This window comes from Haplochromis burtoni, unplaced genomic scaffold, assembly GCF_018398535.1.
Source record: "Haplochromis burtoni strain Fernald_Lab_line unplaced genomic scaffold, NCSU_Asbu1 Contig_464, whole genome shotgun sequence".
Classification (NCBI taxonomy): domain Eukaryota; kingdom Metazoa; phylum Chordata; class Actinopteri; order Cichliformes; family Cichlidae; genus Haplochromis; species Haplochromis burtoni.
In genome coordinates, this window is record NW_024582825.1 from 221,515 (window position 1) to 242,327 (window position 20,813).

The 20,813-nt window shown below is 44.7% G+C and overlaps 1 protein-coding gene across 2 annotated transcripts; it reads left to right on the forward strand.

Moving 5' to 3' along the window:
• Positions 1-411: 411 nt before the first annotated feature.
• Positions 412-20,169, forward strand: rnf216 (ring finger protein 216). Of its 2 annotated transcripts, XM_005946205.3 has the most exons (17): positions 412-570; positions 1,584-1,717; positions 2,597-2,727; positions 2,834-4,183; positions 4,338-4,414; positions 5,316-5,424; positions 6,313-6,474; positions 6,564-6,672; positions 6,797-6,930; positions 8,257-8,307; positions 9,559-9,696; positions 10,100-10,248; positions 11,765-11,843; positions 17,574-17,671; positions 18,161-18,383; positions 18,781-18,850; positions 19,274-20,169. In XM_005946205.3, the coding sequence occupies exons 2-17, from the start codon at positions 1,651-1,653 to the stop codon at positions 19,663-19,665; spliced, it is 3,339 nt and encodes a 1,112-aa protein (XP_005946267.1). In that variant the 5' UTR covers positions 412-570; positions 1,584-1,650; the 3' UTR covers positions 19,666-20,169. The 2 variants fall into 2 exon arrangements, with proteins under 2 accessions (XP_005946267.1, XP_042069587.1); XM_042213653.1 differs by lacking the exon at positions 412-570 and having other exon boundaries at positions 581-1,717.
• The last annotated feature ends 644 nt before the right edge of the window (positions 20,170-20,813 follow it).

A 20,813-nucleotide genomic window follows, 5' to 3' on the forward strand; every position in this document is an offset into this window, starting at 1 on the left:
GTCTGTGGGATAACTTGGACAGACACTGAACTGTTTATTTATGATTATTTAATTCATCATTGCAATAGAATCCTATAAATGTTAGGAAAACGTGAAAAGCATAGCTGGTTTCCTGTAAATAGGTTCTAGCGTTACAGAGCATTTAAAAATACAGATTTGATAGTTACATATGATTTTCATATTCAAAGTCATTTTAAGTATATTATTTTGATCTGTTGTTTGAGTATGGTTTTCTTTAATCCTAACTAAAAGGGAGAGAGAGCTAATAGTTCAAAGTTTTTCTGCTTCTTGTTTAAGGAGCCCTACATATAAATACAATACCTCACGCAGTAGATAACCTGTATTTCGCGACAGAATGGGTACGTTTGTATCTTGGACTTAACGCTTGGTGAAGAATCAGGCAAGTGTGGGTGGGACTACATTTCCCACGGGCCTTCTGAACGTGGTGACTGGGTGTTTTTAACGTCGTGACGTCTCTGCTCTTCTTGTTTTGGCAGTTTGTTTCGTTATTCACGGTTTGTCACTTGACCAAGGAGACGTATTGTACTCATGAACCAAGACGGAGCTGCGGTATAGTACTTTTCTACATAGATATTCTCGTGTTGTGACTTCGAGCCGTGTGGGGACTGTTTGAAGCGGTTCTGTGGACAGGAAGCCTCGCACAAGTCAGCTAACTAGTCTGGCTAGCTAGCCAGCCAAGCTAACGAATGCTAGCTTGGCTAAGAGCAGTTTGTTCTGTTTGTGTCAGCGGAAATGATCGATAGCCATGATGGGATGCTTGTTTTCAAACACCGCCTTAAACTTGATGCTAAAAGGGCCATGTTAAACCTAATGTCACGGCGGGGAAAGCGGTGCAAGTGCGGGGGACGTGTACAGGCAGCTTCTCGCTGGGTTAGCGTGTCCTGTTTTAACAACACAAGATTTGTGCCACCTTTGATCAGATCGAGGACGATCAGAGCTGCGCCCGCAAGTAAAGCCGATACAGGTCGTTAGCACATATTTGTTTACACGACTGTGCCGGCGAACACATCAGTGGTAGCGCTAATGTTATTCGTCGGTGGTGATTTAAATGAGCCCAACTCCGCATTCTGTTTCCCCGTGGAGCTTCCGTCTTTGTTGAGTTCTCTCTAGTAACGTGTTTGGGGGAGTCACTAACGTGCTCCTGAGTCTTTAGTAGTCTGTGCGATTAGATTAGTTGTGTTCTCAGGGTGGAGTCCAGCTCTCCTCGTTTTCTGTAAATGTGACAGATGTTAAACTGAAACCATTTGCTGGATTCCAGGGGAATACCAGCAGGGTGATAGTGTTGTTGTGCGCGTGTCATACATAGACATTCTAACGATAGAAATTAATGGTTATAAAAAGTCACATTGAAGGGACTTGCCTCCTTTTTACGAGAAAAATAAAATAAAACAAGTTCCCATAACACGAATCTATTTTCGTTTCAAGAGTTTGTTTGTGGTAAGGGTTTAAAAGGCAGTGATTATGGTTATGGTAAATCTCCAGGAAAGTAATGCGTGTGTATGTAATGTCCTCTGATGGAAACATAACTCTCTGTATGTGTGTGTCTGTGTGTGTGGGTGTAGATGTTACTGATTGAGCAGTGATTGTGTATGTGGGCTGATTCAGGGAGCTGCTAAGTGTAGTTTCACAATGGCAGATGGAGGCAGCGATGATGAGGTCATTCACCTGGCAAGCTTCAACGTTCACCGCAGCCAAGGTGAGACTTCACATCCGCACCGGCATGCATGTAGACACAATTGTCTGTCTCCAGGATATATGATTATTGTTTTTACGCATCTATCCATTTGCTTGCTTCCACTTGTCCAAGTTAGGGTCAAGGAAAGGGCTAGAGCCTTTCGCATCTGTGGCAAGGTAGACCCTGGAATGGTCACCAGTCTGTTGCAAAGCTAACACATAGAGGCAGACAACCATTCACACTAACACTCCAATTCTACTCCTTCCATAAATCTCAACCAGAAGTCTAAATCAAGCTTTATGGTCAATTTAGAATTGTAAGTCAGCCTTGCTACACCAAGCATGTTTTGCTCTGTGGGAGGAAGCTGGAGTACACAGAGAGAAGTCACAGACATGCATAGTACATGCATTTGTTGTAACAGTGTAAAAAGTGCAACAGATGCTCCATAACTACATAAAAAAATAATTTGCTGATCTAATAAACCCGTCAGCACCTTTTATAAACTTCAGGTTAGTAACAGTATGTTAATAAAAACCTAAAAACAATTATCAAAATGTGCTCGAATATCTTGCCTTGCAGAGCTTCACGTTTTAAGATGTAAATGTTCTGCTTATGCTCTGAGAGGTCCAGCCACTTTCGTGTATTTGACCTGTTGCACACACGCATATAAACCTCGTGTTTTGTACTTTTTAAGAGGAAGTGCAAAAGTGCAGATTATTTTCAGCACCTCAGCTAGTTGTCTGAAGAACTAACGGTTTCTGCAAAGAAATTCAGCATTGGCTCATGTTGCAATCGCTCATCTCCTTTGTCTTAAATTTCTACACGATGCAGTGAATGTCCCTTTTTACATCCCCTGTAAATGCATCGTTTAATAACTCCACTGTGCGTGTGTCTGTGCAGGCTCGCGCTCTCATTTGAGAGAGCTCATCACTATTTCTGATGACTCTGATGAAGAGCCTGTGACTCTTGTACCGAGCAGTCCCGTTTTGGTCCCGGACGATGCAGATGACGACGATGTCAGCATACTGGAGGTAACTGATGCAGATTATTCTTGAACCTTTCTTCGTGTATGTCACTTGAGACTTATTTATATATGTTTGAATACATTTTCTGGGATTCTTTCTGCTCTCTCTTCAGCCGCTAATGCCTGCGCGCAGACACGTGATCCGCCCAGCGGCGAAATGGAGCGGGGCCTCGCACAACCCAATTAAAGTTGTAAGTCAAAGTAGCGCATCTTCTGGGGTTTCCACACTGGACCCAGTCCCTGCCTGTGCCCCCTCTACCTCCAGAGATGCCAAGGGAACCACGTCTCCCCAAGCAGCCATTAAAGTACAGTTTCCGGCGCACTCGAGCACATCTGGAAACACACTGCTGGATCTCGGCCCTTCATCACTCTCCCAGCCAAAACCGACCATAAACTCACAGCAGCACAACGGTACATCAGCAGACACAAGCGGGGAGCTCCATGCAATTTCTTCTGTCCACACCCCATCTACCTCCACAAATGCCAAGGCCAACACCATCTCATCCAGAATACCTGCACAAGTACCTGAACAAGTGCTTGTCCAGCCTCAGCCTAGCACATCTGGACTCGCGCATCCACAACCTGGCTCCTCAGCACAGTTACGGTTGGAGCATCACGCGAACTCCTCTGCCAGTGCCACACACTATATTAGTGCTGCTGCAGTGACTGCTTCAAGTTCTTCTACAAAGACTCAAGTAAAGGCTAGCACGAGTAGCCTTACGCAAGACAATCCTCAGGCCAGTACTTCGTCTGCACATCCTCCATCTCGTATACGGACGCACCCTCAGCCTAGTACTTCACTGTTCCAGTCTGGTGGAACAGTGCCAGTGCAGCCCCACCTCATCCAGTTGAAGGAGGTGAAGCTAGTTGTTCTTCCCCCACAGCCAAATCAAGCTTCGGCTCTAATAACCCAGCCCCAGGGTCTGCTGCAGCCTGTGCCAGTCACTCGAATGCGGGGCAATCTCATTCAGATTGAGCCGCAGCCCTTGGCTCAGGCCCCTGCCCAGGCTGCGGCCCAGCCTCCTCAACCCCCTCAGGTTATACCAGGGATGCCCCCTGCAGTTCTAATAGCTGCAGCCCCAGAGAGACTGGGTCCTCCAGAAGCAGGTCACCGGATCATCCTGGGGAGCCAGGCACCCAAAAATGCCCTTCCAAACCCTCCAGCTCAGGCTGGTCCCTCGGGTCTGCTTCAGCCAGCCAACAGACTTAACATTAGGGTACCTGGTGTGAACTCTAACCCTCCTCCTGCTCCTCCAGCTCCTCCCGCTCCCGCAGCTTCAGTCCCACACAATAGAGAAGAAGCACGACTTATTCTGGGTCAGAACCCCGAAAGACTTAATCTGGTCGCAGTGCCTCCAGCACCAGAGGACATTCCCCAGATAGAGGATGCAAGGCCTGGACCCTCCGCACAACAGGAGAGACCAGAGCACCAGCCTCACGTTAGAGCCCTTATCAATGGTGTTGTGAGTATCTCATTGCGAAAATTGTTTGCATCTCTTTTATCTGTTATAAAGTTAAATGAGTGTAATTGTGCTGTGTTGTCTCGCATTTCATCCGTTCCAACCCCATTCTTCTTTCCGGCCATGCTCTCCTCAACTTTTTGAATATCCTCTACAGTTGGATCTACTCCCCGACGTCCAAGAAACCTATGTAGCAGAACTGATCCAAAAGAATAATGTGAAAGACTTGAATGTGTAAGAATCATCTTATCTAATTTAACCTTAACATAGAGCTTTAAAATAGATACATATATCTTGTTGGGTAACCATGTTCGAAGCAATGTGCCACATATGAATTTTAAAACAGAATGCAGTGATTTGCAAGTCATATAAAGTCTGTGATTAATTCAAAATAGTTCAAATGAAAAAAGAAATGATGAAACTGAGAAATTGTATTTCCTTTAAATACACAAGTTTATTTGGAATTTATGCCAAGAACACATTCAGAAAAAGATGGGACAAGGTCAAATCTGCCTCTCTTTTGTGTCATTTCTTCTTTTATCAGCAATTTGCAAGTTTTTGGATACTAAGCTGCAATTTCAAGTGGTTACATGTATAATATATCATTTTTGTGCAACATGTGGTTTCCCATTATCTAGCTAAAATAAGCAGAACCTTCTCCAGTATTAGTGATGCCTTCATATATGTACATCTGTATCGTCACGGCTCTTGGGTCTTGATCTGTACACTGATTTTAAAAAAGCTGATTTAAACTCTTTGCTTTAGTGCAGAGTACACGGTAAAGATAGTTACTGATTGGTCTGATCACAGGGCAGTTTTCCCCTTTTCCTCAGTCTGTCTTCAAAGAGCCCGGGGTCAAGAGTTTTTGGCCTCTGGACTGATAGTATAACAATTTTTCTCAGTTTTCTTGATATTTGTCAGCAATACAGTCTCTAACTCTCTGGTAGTACCTTTATCCTTTGAAAGGATTTGCAAATTATTGCATTCTGTTTTAGCTTGTATGTTACACAGCATCATAAAGACAGGTGTAGGTGGTCACATATGAAATGATTGCCACTGTGCGCAGTTGTAACTGTGCGAATGTTTGTGAGAGCTTGTACACATGCAGCCCCCCTTCCCTCTGCTCTGTTCCCAGTATCTGTAACCTGCTGTTGGAGACTCAAGATTATCCGAGGAAAGACACGGCAGCGGCCACATCAGCTCCCACCAGCATCCTACTAGAATCTGGTGGCACCCAAAATGAGGCAGGTGTCTTTGTGTGTGCGTGTTAGATGCACAGAAAATGTGTGTAAATGGTGTTAATGTGCAAACAGTAGAATTTCAATCAGTAAAAAGTGCAACGTAAGCTAGGATCTCGCACTGTGGGTCAGGGTTTAAAAGCCCTTTTAGGACAGTTATGTAAAGTGTAGATACAAATTAATAACGGAGACGTGGTTCCTCGTTACATGAATTCAAGCTGAGCAGACCATTATAGTTTCTAATGGAACTATTTCTGGTATCACATTATGTCTATAATGTGGTTAAAGAGTGTGGATGTAGAATGATGGAATGGATGTGCTGAGGCTCCGTCTAGTAACCAAATTAAAAGAAATAAATCATGCTGTATGTAAATATAGACTGTCTATGTTCTTTGGGGGTATTTTGATGTCAGAAGTGATTATATTAAGACCAAAGGGTTGAGTGCTAAGTTATTAGCTAACTGCAACAATCAGACCCTAATATCTACCAATTCGTGGACTTCAGAAGTAATAGAAGCAAAACTGAGGGACTATCCTAATGGATGGGCTGTATCTCAGAGTAGGCCTTTTTATTTTTGAGATTATTATAATAAAAATGTCCCGGACGTCTCCTCCGATGTAAATGTAGGGAAGAGGTTCACATCAGTGATACAAATGGGTGGAGGTGAGGCCTAGCAGACAGCTATTAGCTATGACTGCCTGTGTCAGGGTGTAGCTGTTAGTTCAAGTAAACACTGCAATTTTTCATTGTTGAATTGACTTTTAAGTGCTGGAGGTTTACCGATATTTATTTATTTTACCTTTCCACTCAAGCCGATCACTGACTACAGCTTCATATAATCTGTGAATCGTATATTAATGTGTGTGTCTGTTTTCATGTTTGCGGTCTTTCAGGTGACCGAGGACTTGTTTGATTATGGCAAGCTGGGCGCAGTGGGACCTGAAGTTGTGATGCAGGCCGCTGACTTGCTCATGGCAGATTTCAGGATGCTCAGCTGTCAGGACATTAAATGGGCTCTCAACGCCCTGAAGGGACACTATGCAATCACACGCAAGGTACCTAAAGTCCCATCTGAGAGCACACCATGCCTCCTCTGTCTTCTTTGCTGTCGTACCTTTCAACTCTCCCTCGCTCTTCCTCCCAGGCCTTATGTGAAGCTCTGAAGAAGTGGCAAGAGTCAGGGGACCCGTCGGGAAAGAAACGACGGAGCAGGACCTCGGAACGCTGCTACGTCGATTTCCACTTTGAGTACGGTGAGAAAACTTTTAGCATGCACCTGTTTTTGCATCTTTTACTTGTTGCTCTTTTGCACATTCAGAAATTGCTTTCACAAGCCACTGGAAACTCTCAGTAACTGGTTTCTTCCTTGTCCGCCAGGTTCGGTTAAGTTTGACAAGAGGATGTATTTCTTGGAGAATGACCGTCGGTACTGTAGGACATACAGCAGTCTGGAGGCATCTGTGCAGAAGGAGCTTTCGTTCTATCAGCAGAAGGCAAAGGAATGGGCAGAGGTACACACACAAATACACTCACTCGGGCACTCTGTTTTCCTTCAGTGTTGCATTTATCACGATTTTTATAGCCCAGAATGGCCCTATGTGGGGGGTGGCGGAGTGAACTGAGCACAACAACCATAATTGGTTCATGGAGTATAAAGGCAGCAAGTCTGTGTTACCTTACATTCCTTACGGGGGTGTTTATGGCTGTGTAAAAACCTCTTTGTTTTCTGCACCAAGAATTCCTCTGTGCAAGAAAACCCTGAACTCTATAAGCCTTCATTTTTTTAACAGATAATGATATACTTCACTTATCTAAACAGTAGCTTTCTAATGCAGTAACTCATTTGTATAGCAAGCACTCTTTCTAGCTTTTCCCACTGTACCCTTCCGCACCCTGCACCATTGTCTCAAAGACTGGATAGCTTTGGCTTTTAAAGCAGTCGGGTATATGGGGCTAATTATGTTGCTTTAAATCCCTCTCATGTCCTGGAGGTCTCTCCATCCAGTATCCAAAGCTCCTTCTTGTTTTTATTAGGTCTCTTTCACCTTCTTTGCTTCTGTTTACCAGGCCTTTTATTTATTTATTTATTTATTTATTTATTTTTTTTGCTGAGTAGAGTTTCCACTGTCTGCTATTTCCCCTGTCTGTGGTAGCTACCAGTAGCTATCCTCTCCCTATTTTGTTTGTGCCATTAACCATTTAGCAGGTGATAGAACTGCATAGTGAAACTGAAGCATATAGGAACTAGTCTGGAGGTTCATATTGTGCAGTCAGCTTCATGATAATTTCTTGCCTTGCACAGGCGGTTGTATTTATCTGCCGCTTGAAGATTTAAGTTACTAATTGGACAACTCCACTGTTAGAAGCTGCATTTGTTCAAAGACCAGGGAATAATGTGGTGCTGCTCAGTATATTAAAGGCGTCTTGCTTCAGCGAATAGAACAATTATAATGATTGGATATGTTGCATAGAGCTGCTTTGCAACTGTTGATAACCTTGTGACGTGCTGCATAACATGGAATACAGAGGTTTCTGAGGCTAATGTTCAGTCATTTAGATTTCAAGCACTTAGTAGGGTGAATATGTTAGTCAAACTTAGGCACAGTCAGTAGCTAAATTAGCATACACCCATGGCAGCATACACCCATGGCAGCATACACCCAGCAGCGGAGCCGGTTCAGTCCCAGGGACTCTCTGTTTTCAGGTCACTCTCTGCAGAGGTAGAAAAGTGTTACATCAATGTTGGCTTACAGCTTACCTCGTGCGCCCGATCTTCACCAACTAATCGACTGCCCCGCTCTGTCTCTCTCTCTCTCTCTCTCTCTCTCTCCCCCCAGCATGAGGACTTCCTCCTTGCTCTTCAGGTCAATGAAGATGAGTATAAAAAGGTAGGATTCATCACAATGCATCTCTATCTGTTGATTCAGTCTAAAGTGGCTTTTCAGTGATGTTTCCAGATAACACTGTGCTGTGAATAAGTCTTGAGACACCCCTCATTTGTTTTTATAGTGTTGCCAAGGAGCCAGACGTTTGTTTTTGGGTTTTTTTAATTAACGTGGTTTTGCGGCTTTAAAAAGCTCTTACATTTTTTCTTTGGATATTTGGCTGCCTTTTCACTCAAGCTTTTAAACAACAATAATAATAGTATTAATTATAATAATAATGATAATGATAATAAGGCAGCTTCTGTGACACCAGTGCTGTGCCTACACATAACAGATAACTTTGCTTAGAACCAGTTTTATATTGTATCTTTAGCCAATTTTTTACCAGCAGCCTGTCACAAAAAACGTATTTGTTCCCATTTCTTTCGCTGAATCTACTAAAAATGCTAAATACCTACAACACAGTTTGACAGGCATAAAATTGAATATAACATGATTCCCAAAGTATTACCTGAAAGCTTGTCTAGCTTGGCTTGGTCAGCAGTGCGGAAACTGGAGAAGTGGAGGATGAAAGAAGAAGTGGTAGATCTAAAGAAGTATCTACAGCAGATTTCAGTTTCTGAAAGTCGTGTCCTGAAGACATAAGCAAGGATCTGAAGACATAAGCAAGGATCTGACACAGGACCTGAGAGATCCAACTAATCCACTGAAGGATCATCAGAAACGGTCTTTGTGGAAGGGTGGCTGTTGAGAAGCTATTGAGGATCTTACTCAGTATCTAACCTGAAACAGTTAACCTTTCAGCATGACAGTGATCCCAAACACACCAGCAATGCAGTTAAATAAACCTAGATATAAAACCACACAATGGAAAGTATCAGTCATGGATTGAAACAAAAGGCAGTCAGCATCCAAAGAAGAGCTTTGAATGTCCTTAAAGAAACCTGGAGAACTATTCCTGAAGATGACTTAAAGAAATGACAAGAAAGCTGCCTAAGAGAGCTCAGATTGTGTTGAAGAATAAATGTGGTCTTTTGTGGTACAAAATAACTGAAATTTAAGCTTTTTAGAATTCTACGATGTCTGTTTTTGCCTCATATTCTCTATTTCAGAAATAATCATAATGAATCCAGTATAAAACTTGTTAGCTTGCAGAATGTGCTGGTTTCATTCGAGGTTCATTTTAGATATTGTCAGGATTTTCTGCATAATGTGAGGTTTTTGACTTGTGATGTGTTCCGATTGTTTTTCCAGGATGGTCAGCTGATAGAGTGTGGCTGCTGTTTTGGGGAGTTTGCTTTTGAGAAGATGACGCAGTGTTCGGACGGTCACCTGTTCTGTAAAGAGTGCCTGGTCAAATACGCTCAGGAGGCGGTGTTCGGCTCTGGGAAGGTACACGCAGACATTTTCTGTTTTCAATACGACTTACCTGGTAATGTTGCTTGGCAACTATAACTGACTAATCCCATAATAATACACACCTCTTTGAGTGATGAGCTGTCAAATAAATGTCAAGATTGAATATGAGCTGGGGCACAGATTTCGCATATCATCAATGTTTGTTGTCCATGTATTATTGTGAAAATAAAGACTTTCCCATTTATTAGGTGCCTTGTTGCTGGTACTGGTGTATCCTGTATTGCATAAAAGGTTGTCGTGTTTTTCATCCGCCTCATCTGAGCGCACTGTTGTACCTAATAATGTGTCATAATAATGGTCAGTTAAACTGGAGGTGGCTGTGAACGTGCAGCGTCTCTGCTCTGTAATGAAGTCGCGCTCCGTCCTCTTCTTGTAGTCGGACCTGAGCTGCATGGAGGGGGGCTGCCCGTGCTCCTACCCTGTGTGTGAGCTGGAGAAGGTCCTACCAGAGAATATACTGTGTAAATATTACGAGAGGCAGGCGGAGGAGGCGGTTGCTGCCACCTGTGCAGATGAGTTAGTGAGGTAAGTGTGTGTGGGGGTAGCTCTGTAGCTGGATTCTGCTTTTCTTTGCTCCCAGATTTATAGGTATAATAAAGTAACTGATAACTCGAGGTGCCAGTTTGTCCACAAACAGATTTTTAATTGACTTAATAAAATTGAATAAAGAGATTCCAGCAATGTTTACAGATGGATAGAATTACGGGCTGTAGGGACATAAGGCTCATCTTTTAGCCTGGTGTCCAATCTTTCTACTAAGTTAACACTAAAAAGTCAGTTAATTTGAAAATGCACTATTTTAAAAATGAATGGTGGGCATTTTAATGTTTGTTCAGTATTTAAAGTTTAAGTTTAAAGTTCAAGGCCTTGAATAATTAGACCCTGCCTTATCTTAAAGACGTCACAGTACCATTCCACCTCAACTGAGCGCTCTCAGACTGCTGGTTTACTTGTGGTTTCTAGGATATTTGAAAATAAAATGGGAGGCAGAGCCTTCAACTTTCAGGCCCCTCTTCTGTGAAACCAGCTCCCAGTTTGGATTCAACCTCTCTACTTTTAAGATTAGGCTTAAGACTTTCCTTTTAGATAAAGCTTGTCGTTAAGGCTTCAGGTGACCCTGGTGACCATGCTGCAATAAGCCTAGGCTGCTTCCCATGATGCACTGCAAGTGTGTGTTCTTCACTCACCTTTTTTCACACTCACTCTGTTTATACACACCTCTGCATGCAGTCATCAGTTATTACTAATCTCTGGCTCTCTGTCTGTCTTTTGTCCTGTCTCCTTCTCCTCGCCCCAACTGGCAGACGGCCACCCGTCCCTGAGCCTCGTCCTGCCGGAGGTTTCTTCCTGTTAAAAGGGAGTTTTTCCTTCTCACTGTCGCCAAGTGCTTGCTTTAAGGGGGTCGTTTGATTTGTTTCGTTGGGGTTTTCTCTGTCCTATTGCAGGGTCTTACCAAGCGCCTCGAGGCGACTGTTGTGATTCAGTGCTATAAAAATATAACTGAATGAAATGAAATCATGATAAATGATAATCAGTTATTTTTTAATAACTGGCTGCTGAGCCCCCTGTCATTTTGCAGAAGTGGCCTCCAGCCTTTATTGAAAATGTAAAATTTTCATTTAAAAAAAATCAAACTTTTAAAATATTGGCTAGAACTTGGGCTCATGGGCTAATCATGTGTTCAAAGCAAACACAAAGCATCAGGAGTAGATTCAAAGTCTACACGACAACATGGGTGGGTGGAAATTCAAATCAAGTGATGCAAACAGAAACAGTAGAAAATATTTCAGCTGTAATGCAAAAGCCAGTCAGCTGAGGTTCTCCCACAGACTGGATTCATGTTCAGTATGGTTCATCTTCACTTTTACAGAACGAAAGGAAGGGGGGCTTAGAGAAATTGCCGTGAGAAAATGGTCCGCAGATTGATAATAGCTAGCTGCAGCCTAACCTATTTATGATTAGCACTTTGTCTCTCCTAATGTGGGATGTTGAAGATCTGGCTGCTTTGTCTAGCTCATTATTCCTCTCTGATCTCTTCCAGGTGTCCGTTTTGCAACTTCCCAGCGTTGCTGGACAAAGACATGTCTCTGTTTAGCTGTCCCAACCCTCGGTGCCGCAAGGTGAGTTCTGCTCTTCTGCTCTCTCTCTCTGTTTATAAAGTAAATTCAACACTCTCGCAAAGAAGTGTACACCAAAGTAGGTCGACACTCATCTGCACATCTTCTGATGTGACCCTGGGTAAGAGTACTTACAGCACAGAAGATCTCATCTAAATTTTCAAACCAAGAGTGGACGACTGAATCGTGAATAATTCAGAGCGTCGTGACAGCAAAATGGTGTCTACCTATAAATCATCTCCGTGCAGCCTGGACACGAAGCCCGACATGCATAAGAGAGAGAGGCAGAGGAGAGATTGATGAGCAGCTTTTGGAAATGATGAACCGTTCCATGTGGCGAGGTCGCCACCTCTGGCTCCCTCTCTGTTTATCTCAGGGCCTCCTCCCTCTGTCTGAGGAATGCAGGGGGAGGCGATGCTCTTTGTCTGCCGGAGTTGTCGCACAAATTCCAGGCCAAAAAAAAAAACCTTCATTATTTGGCAGAAACACACACAGGCTCATTCACGCTCCTTTCCCCACATAAATACAACCCTCCCGTTTTCCTCTGTTTTTCTGTGAGCTCTGCTTCTGTAAACGTCTCGCACTCACTCCTGCTCACAACTGTAAAGAGAAGCAAACACACACACACCTCTGCTATCTTTGCATTCCCTCAAAGGTAGGAGAGAAGTTGGGAGGGGGTTATGTCAGTAGCCATACAAGAAAAATGTGTGACTCCTCGCACAGTGGTATAAGGTCAAACCCTTCATTAACCGATGAGCTCGCATTCTTTCAATTTTCATGTCAAACTGAAGGCCCGTGGGCCAGATTTGGGCCGTTTGAAGATTTTAATCTGGCCAACAAAACATCGCACATGTACATGATGAAAAACACAGATCAAACCTGCAAGCTAACAAAGTAGTTGACAGAAAAAGGCTAAAAGACCAAGCAGAAGAAAGAGAAGCAGGAGTAGTGCAATCGCTTTCAAACCAATTGGTAGCCATGGACGGAGAACATGGTTATAAAGCTGGTGAGCTCAACCAGTTTCATGGCAGAAGGCCAGTCTGTACAGTGCAGGCAAACTGCAGGATCTTGCCCGCACAGATCAGGTCTGTGAGACTTGTAGAAACACGGTCAAGAAGAAAAGACAAGTTTTCATTTCTAGGTGCATCCGATGGTATCGAGTTCGGTGGTCTCAGGATCACCTCTCTGCTTTTTGCAGATCATGTTGTTTCTCTGGCTCCATCGGGCGAGCCCCTCCAGCTTGTGCTGGGGCAGTTTGCAGCCAAGTGTGAAGTGGAGAGGGGCGAATTAGCACTGAGGACATGGTTCTTCTGGTGTGTTCTGTTTGAAGTCAGAATTTCCAAGTTCCCAATTGAAATTTTCGACTTGAACAGCCCTTCAAGTCAGACTTCCCAGTTGAAGCAACCCCACCAGCCCCAATTTAACAATCCAAGATGGCGGCATTGCACATAAACATTAGTAAAACTGTAAAGCTCGCAATCTGTACAGGCACTGTTGTGTGACTGAGCAGATCTGTGGTCACAAACTCTGGTGACAGTGGATGACCAAGTGAATGAACGAATGAGATCGCAAATACAAGCAGCAGGAATTAGCTTCGTCTGAAGGGAGTCTGAGCTCGTCATCAGGGACAGTGGGAGCAGTGCAGGCGTTTGTGTAGAGCTGTCATTCACAGCAAAGGTAGCAGGTTGAGGTTGTTTGGAAATCTGACTAGGATGCCGGACCCCCTCACAGGTGAAGTGTTCTGGGTACCTCCTAAAGAGCGGAGTCCCTGGAGTAGGGACAGTGGACAGACTGAATCTCTCCTAGATGAGCTGGGAGAGGAGGGTGCTCTGGGTGTCTCTGCTGAGAGTGCTGCCCACAGAACCTGGACTCAGACAAGTCAAGAGAAAAAACATTTTATTAAATGCCTGACGCTGCCAGTAGCTCTCATATTCAGGCTTGTGAAACAGGTTGTTGTGAATTGGCTTCATGGTGTAGCATGTCCCTGTGGTGTAAGCACATATTTAAAAAGTCTCTTCCAAAGTGTAAAAATATTTTTCCTTTTTGTCATTTTCTGTTTTGAAAATGGGATATACTTAACTTTTTAATTTGTTTTCATACAAGAGCAGCACTTTGTCTTTGTGTTTGAGCAAACCCTGTTTTAGTTTCAGAGGGCTGTGAGACATCAGTGTAAGACTTGTTTGCCCTTTAAACGGCTCTCAAAGCAGTGCAGACACCACATTGAAACAGTAAGAAATGAGTCATGTGAGTTATCCTCCTCAGCATTTCTGCTGCCTTGGTATTTTAGGGTGTTTCCAGCATCAACTTTCCCAGAGGCCTTTTTAAAAGATTTTATAGGAACTTTGGAGGAAACTAAAACTGAGGTTTTAACCAGATTCTTAATTACACCTGAGCTTTTCCATGTGCCAGCAGGGTTTTTCCTCCATAGCAAACCTCTTCTGTAATCCTACATCTGCTGACTTGGCCCAAGCTGGACTAGTTCTTCTTACTTGTGGCTCCACAGTAGCGTTTTGTCTTTACCATAGCTTCTCTATTAGCACGTGGCTCTCAGATGCCTCCTTATGCTTGCATTTGTTGCAGATTTTCGCCTCAGGCAGTGAAGAATAGAAATCCAATGCAATTCCTGCCAGCAGCCTGTAGGTGGAGCCATAGGCTTACAGTTGCTGGCCTTGCAGCATCACTGCACAGCTGCACCTCATTACAAGCTCACACACACACACCCAGAGACTTAAAAGTTAGACATGCTCCAGATAACTCTGGGTCTGATCCTTGCTCAGTGATTCGTCTGCAGTGCAAATTCAGTCAGCTTTTAAAGCCAGCACGTTTAAGCTCTGTTATGTTTGCTTATGTATGCCGCAAAAAGCTGCTTCCACTTCCACTTAGAATTGGGATGTGTGTTGTTACCTGGAAACCCCCATCACACACACGCTGGTACTATCACCAGTGTTTAATAAGAGACGGGTGATATTGAGGTGTTAATTCCTCTTGTTTTCACGTGTGTGTGTTTTTTATTCCCATACACACACACTGTACAGTCTACCCCACAGCCCGCTCAAGCAGGGCGGGGCCTCATTATGTAACTGACACACTTCCGTAAGCCCACCCGCCTTCTTCCACACCGCCGTCTCATTGGCTAGCCACGCTGTCCACTCCCCTCATACTGGTTTCTGACTGGTCGGTCACACTTCCTCGTCCATTTCAAATGTGGTTCTCATCAAATTTGACCCAGATTCTGTCCTCTCCTTCAGTTTTTTTTTTTCTTTCTCCCAATCTGTCCTGGCTCTGTCTGACCTACACAAACATATTCCACATGTGGCTGTGAGGACATTTGCACAGGTTTGTCCCCGGCCTGTGCATGATTACTTGTTGAGGAATGTGATATGTGAGACACTGGAAGTGGAAGCACTGTGCAAATCTGTACACTGCAGTCTTGGTGTTGCTGTTCCTGTAGATCAGATGAATTTTCTCAAAGGAGCAAGTCCTGTGACGGGTTTGCAAGCAACAAGCTTATGGCTTGTCATGTCAGATTTAACCTCTTCCTTCCTGCCATTCGAAATGCCACTCGAGTTTGATTGCAGCAAAAGCCACACACTGACAGACACACACATCCCCTTACAAGCCCATCAGAAGCTGTGCACATCCTTATAAGGGCTGCTGTAGCGTCCACCGCAAGAGAAGAAGAAAAAGATTTAGAGGAGACGCAAAATATGAATGAAAGTAGGAAGGAGGTGCTGTTAGGGAGTGGCACGCAGAAAAGGAGAGCAGTGAATGAAGGAGTAAGGCGAGCTGGAACATGCTGGGGAAAAAATAGCAGGAGCAGTGAGTGTGAATTAATGAATGCAGAGAGGGTGAAAAAGACAAACTTGCGGTGCTGCTGCTGTGTGTTTATCTCCGTGACCTCTGTCACATTTCAGCCTGCTTCAATTTTTTTTCGTCTCTTTTTCTTTCGTGTGTGTGTGTGTGTGTGTGTGTGTGTGTGTGTGTGTGTGTAAGTGAAGGCGTGGACGACACACCCCCTTCGAGGTTTGGCTGTGACATCAGCAGCTGTATTTTTAGCTGCACTATAAGAACTCAGGTGTGTTCCTGGTTTTCAGTGTCTTGTCAAACAGGTCTCGGACAGGCGCGCTCGCTCTGCTCTCCTCGTTCCTTGGCCTCGATGTCACCACTAGGGGGCGATCTCTCATCGTTCTGTCGTTCTCGCCCTTGTCTGGCTTTGTGTGAGCTGGCGTTTTCTTGTTTTGATTTGGGGGGTTTTGTGACACTTGAGTCCAGGAATGCTCACTCTGGCTCTTTTCTTTTGAGGTTTAAGCAGAATATTTCTTCCACCTGAGCTTTTCCTGTTTATTCCGCTTCTGTAATCTCTAACAGTTATTCTCTAACTACAGACTATAGGGGTATTTTCCTCTTTAGCTTTCACTCGTCTGCATGATTACATCAGCCGGCCTGCAGATTAACATGTTTTTGTGACGGCTGAGACATCATATTTTGTGTGTGTGGATGATTGGGCTTTTCTTGACTTGGTTGTGTCAGGTTGAGTCAGCACCTTAAACACTTTCTCGGGGTCCCGGAGATGTTCCAGTTTTGCAGTTATCTTCTTGGGAGACCACTGCTGTCGGGGAGACTTATTGGCAACTTATTAGCTTATTAGCAGAACACAAGTTACAAGATCAGTGTCACACAGTGCTTCTAATGTCTTTGCTTCTCAGTTAGATAACTTAAGATCACTTTTATTAGTTCCACAGTTGGGAAATTGACAAAATGTAGTCCAGATGGGATTTGAATCCACAATCCTGAGCCCCGCACGCTGTTGCCTTATCCATTAGGTCACTGGGTCTTTATAATAATTGACATAATGAACCCCAAACCTCCATATGGTTTGAATCCGTGCTTTTCATCTCTATATCAGTTTTATTCAGAATGTTTTTTTTCGCTTTTTGAAGAAACAACTAAACTAGATCCAGATCTTGTGCCTTTTTTTTAGGGAGCGCTCATCACTCAAGCACCAACCAAAACCATAGATTCTCCCCCACCACCCTCTGGCTGACCTTACTCATGCAGAGCTGTCCCACTGAATATTGTGAAATCAGCTCTGACTTACATGCATGATAACAAAAAAAATCCCCCAGTGAAAGGAGGATGTGTGAGGAGGTCACAGGACACAGAGGGAAGGTGCAGCAGCAGCAGCAGCGGTGGAGATGTGGATCATGCTTTGCTGCATCAGCTGTCACACTGTTTAATATTAGATGAGGGGCTCAAATATTTATGGTGACACCACTTAGCTAAGGGTTAGGAAGAGTGGGAGTCTTGAGCCGCCTGCACCCCGCCACTCCCCAACATCCCTTTAACCTAGCGCTTTTGGCTGAGGAGACGGAGAAAGGTTGGAGCCTGGAGTCGTTGTTTCTAGGCAACCGAGCAGTCAGCGGCGAGCGCTCTCGCTGCAGTCATGCAGAGAGAGAGCCACACCTAACCGTGCAAGCCCCGAGTCCCTGCAGTGGCAGCACCAGCAGCATGCTGAGCAGAGGCAGCGGTGTGTGTGTGTGTGTGTGTGTGTGTGTGTGTGTGTGTGGGAGACACTCTGACTGCAGTGTAATACCCACCTACACCGCCTGCTCAGCATTAATGGGAAAACTATGGGTGGATGCATCTCCTGACTTTTGATGAGAAAAGCACAGAAGCAGCACCCTCTTTCTCAACATCCCCTTCCTGTCTTTTTTTTCTTCTTCTTCTGTTTAGGAGAGCTGTCGAAAGTGCCACGTCCAGTGGAAGCAGCATGTTGGGAAGACCTGCAATGAGGTCCTGGAGAGAGACGAGATCCGCATGAGGGTGCGCTTGTAAGTGGGTCACAGGAATCCTTCATCAGTAATGTACAGGGTGCTCAGATTTAACATGTGAGGAGAACTAGATTTAACATCTACCAGAGAGGATGCTGGGTAAACACTTCAGTTTCCCGGACAACATTTGAGGAAACTGAGAGGCCGGCTGCTTCCTGCAGTGCTTCCTGTTTTGAGCCGATCGCAGATCGTCTTACTTCCAGGCGCTGAAGGAGACGGGAAGCGGCCTGGTAGACAGATCAGAGGATCGAGGTCTGATGATTCTAACAGGACAAAACTAAAAGGGAATCATAGTAGCAGGAGTTTGTTCTGCTGCATCCAGAGGATCTGTTCATTCACAGAAAATGTCTCTGTTATACTGTGTGTGTGTGTGTGTGTGTGTGTGTGTGTGTGTGTGTGTGTGTGTGTGTGTGTGTGTGTGTCTCTCAATGAAAATCCCAAAACCGATCCTCTTTCGTCACATTTTCCTAAACTTTCTCTGTGCTGCAGCGAGGAGCGCATGACGGCAGCTCGGGTGAGGAAGTGCGTCAAGTGTGGGACGGGCCTGGTCAAATCGGAGGGCTGCAACCGGATGTCGTGCCGCTGCGGCAGCTTCATGTGCTACCTCTGCCGAGAGCCCATCACCGGCTATAACCACTTCTGCCAGCACGCCCGGTCTCCCGGCGCTCCCTGCCGCCACTGCCGCAAGTGCTCCCTCTGGACCGACCCCACGGTGCGCTCCAAACTCAAAACTCTCACAATCACAGATCTTCATTCTTGTTGTGTTTCCCACTGCACTTTGACCTTGACCATCTGAGGCCGTGGCTGCCCACAGCGGCCTGGCTACAGAATCACTGGCAACCAACAGGCAGCCTTTAGTTTCCAGTCAGTTAATGAGCTGGAGAAGCTCCAGCTCATCCTCTGATGTCCTCGGTCACTTGTAGCACAGAGCAGGAAGTAAAGCGTGCTCTAGCTACTAGAAATAGTTTGGTTTAGGGAACTACATAATGCAGACTTGCAGGTTAACGACCGTTTAACACACGAACCAGCTCAGTCGTTTAAGGTCAAGTAATAATGGCAACAGCGTTTTTGGAAATGTGTCAACTTCTCTGTGTGTTGTGTTTTTACAGCAAGATGACGAGCGAATCATTCAGGAGATCCAGAAGGAAGGGGAGGCGGAGCTGAATAAGAAGTGCACAGGTCAGTAACAAAAACATGCTCTGAAAACGATGAGCTTTAGCTCATACGCCGTCAGGCTGAGTGCAGCGGTTTTGCTGTGTCTCTCCGCCCCACTTTTTTCTTCACTGCACTATATACTAACAGCAAAAAGCCCCTAATAATAATAACATATTAAATAATGTTGGTACTCATCAAACTGCTATTAATCGCTCAGTTTGCAGTGAATTATGTTCTTTGGCAGGAAACTGTGGCACTGCCACGACAACACTGTTCCTCTCCGGTGTTTCCTCTTCATCCCTTTGACTATTATTTATTCAGGCGTGCTGGCAGCAGTTGCATGAGTGTTTCCTGTGTGTGGTTTATGTGAAGGATAGGCGTGAGGGAAACATTTGATCCTGCTGTGCACCTCACCGATCCTTTTATTTATTTTCATTCTCCTCTCAGATAATTCAGGGAAGAGAGTCGGCCCACCACCGGAGCCCGTCGCAGACACCAAGCGGCCCCGTGTCGGTCCACCTGCAGAAAACCCACCCATACCCAACCCCCTGCCCGCTCCTCTCCCCCAGGCAGTGCAAGCTCCCCTTTTCGTCCCTCCGCGTCCCCGCTACCCACCGGCGCCACCGCCGCACTACCCCCAGGTGATCATGCCGCGGCTTCGCCCGGCGCCCTACGTGCCCCCGCTACAGCACCTCCCACCCTTGAACAATAACAACAACAACAACCACCACCATCACCACAACAACCCCGGTCCCTTCAACCTTCATCAGCACAACATGGATGTGATGGACATGCCGATGCACTACGGGCCACCGCACCGCTACTACAGACGCTTCTAACGCGATGGCGTGAATCCTGCTTTGACCCGGTGTGCCCCTGCACACACTCATGTACCCTCACTACAGTATTTCAGTAAAGTTTTCCCCCGTCTGATTATTATTTTTCGTTCCTTTTATTGTGCATTATTGTTTTTCATTCTAGTGTTTTCATCCGTTTTGATAGCTCTGCGAGCTAGCCTCTCCTTATCAATTCAAATAAAGAAAAACACACTGAAAGTGCGTTTTTAGAGAATCACAAACACACTTTCAGATACTTTTGCCTTCTCGTGTTGATTTTGGGCTTCAATAATGGCGAGATCCTCTTGTTACTCTTTTCCACCCTTTTTTTGTTTTCGTTAAAATGTTCACGGACAGTTGAGAATCTTGAGACAATTTCTTTCCCGTTTATACAGATATTTTTGAGTAATAAAAGCGGAAAATTAAAAAAATATTGTTAGCATTTGCTCTGTATCTTTTGTGTAACATGTGAGACTGCAAACTTTTTAATAAAGTCCTCTGTTCGCATTTTTAAGACCTGCTGCTTCGTACAAAAGCCGATGTTGGGAGACATTTCTCTCTGTCTGAGCCTCTCTTTCACCCCCTCCTTCCTCCTTCAGCTCATGCAGAAAAAGGGGCTGACTCATGATAACTGAGCCCCCACCCCGCCTCAGGGCTATGCGCCAATCACATGACAGACGGAGTGTTTTCCACCAATCGCCGTGTCGCGACAGCCGGGCTTTGTGATGTTGCAGAGGGGACTCCTTTGTTCAGCCAAGCGTGCTGCAAGTGTGACAAATCACTTTGCAACACACACTTTGCTGTCTTCTTATTTCTGCGTGCACACTAGCAAACAGCAAAGCTCCATTTTAGCCTGGGGGTCCTAATGGGTTTAGTCATGGGTGGTGGGAGACAGACTTCGAGAGCTGGAATTAGACTTTAATCAGACTCTTCATCTTAAACCAGCCAAGCCGACATGAATTGAATCATGTAAATGAGGCTCACAGACGTTTGTCGTTTTTGGGTTGTTCACTCAAATTCACGTTCACGCATGATTGCATCATTTTAGGTTTTTTCTTTCTTCTTCATATAGCTAAAGTTATTTGAAACCTTTTTTTTTTAACTCTGAGCTAAAATAACTGAGCGCTTTTATTATACTAATGAACTAAAAA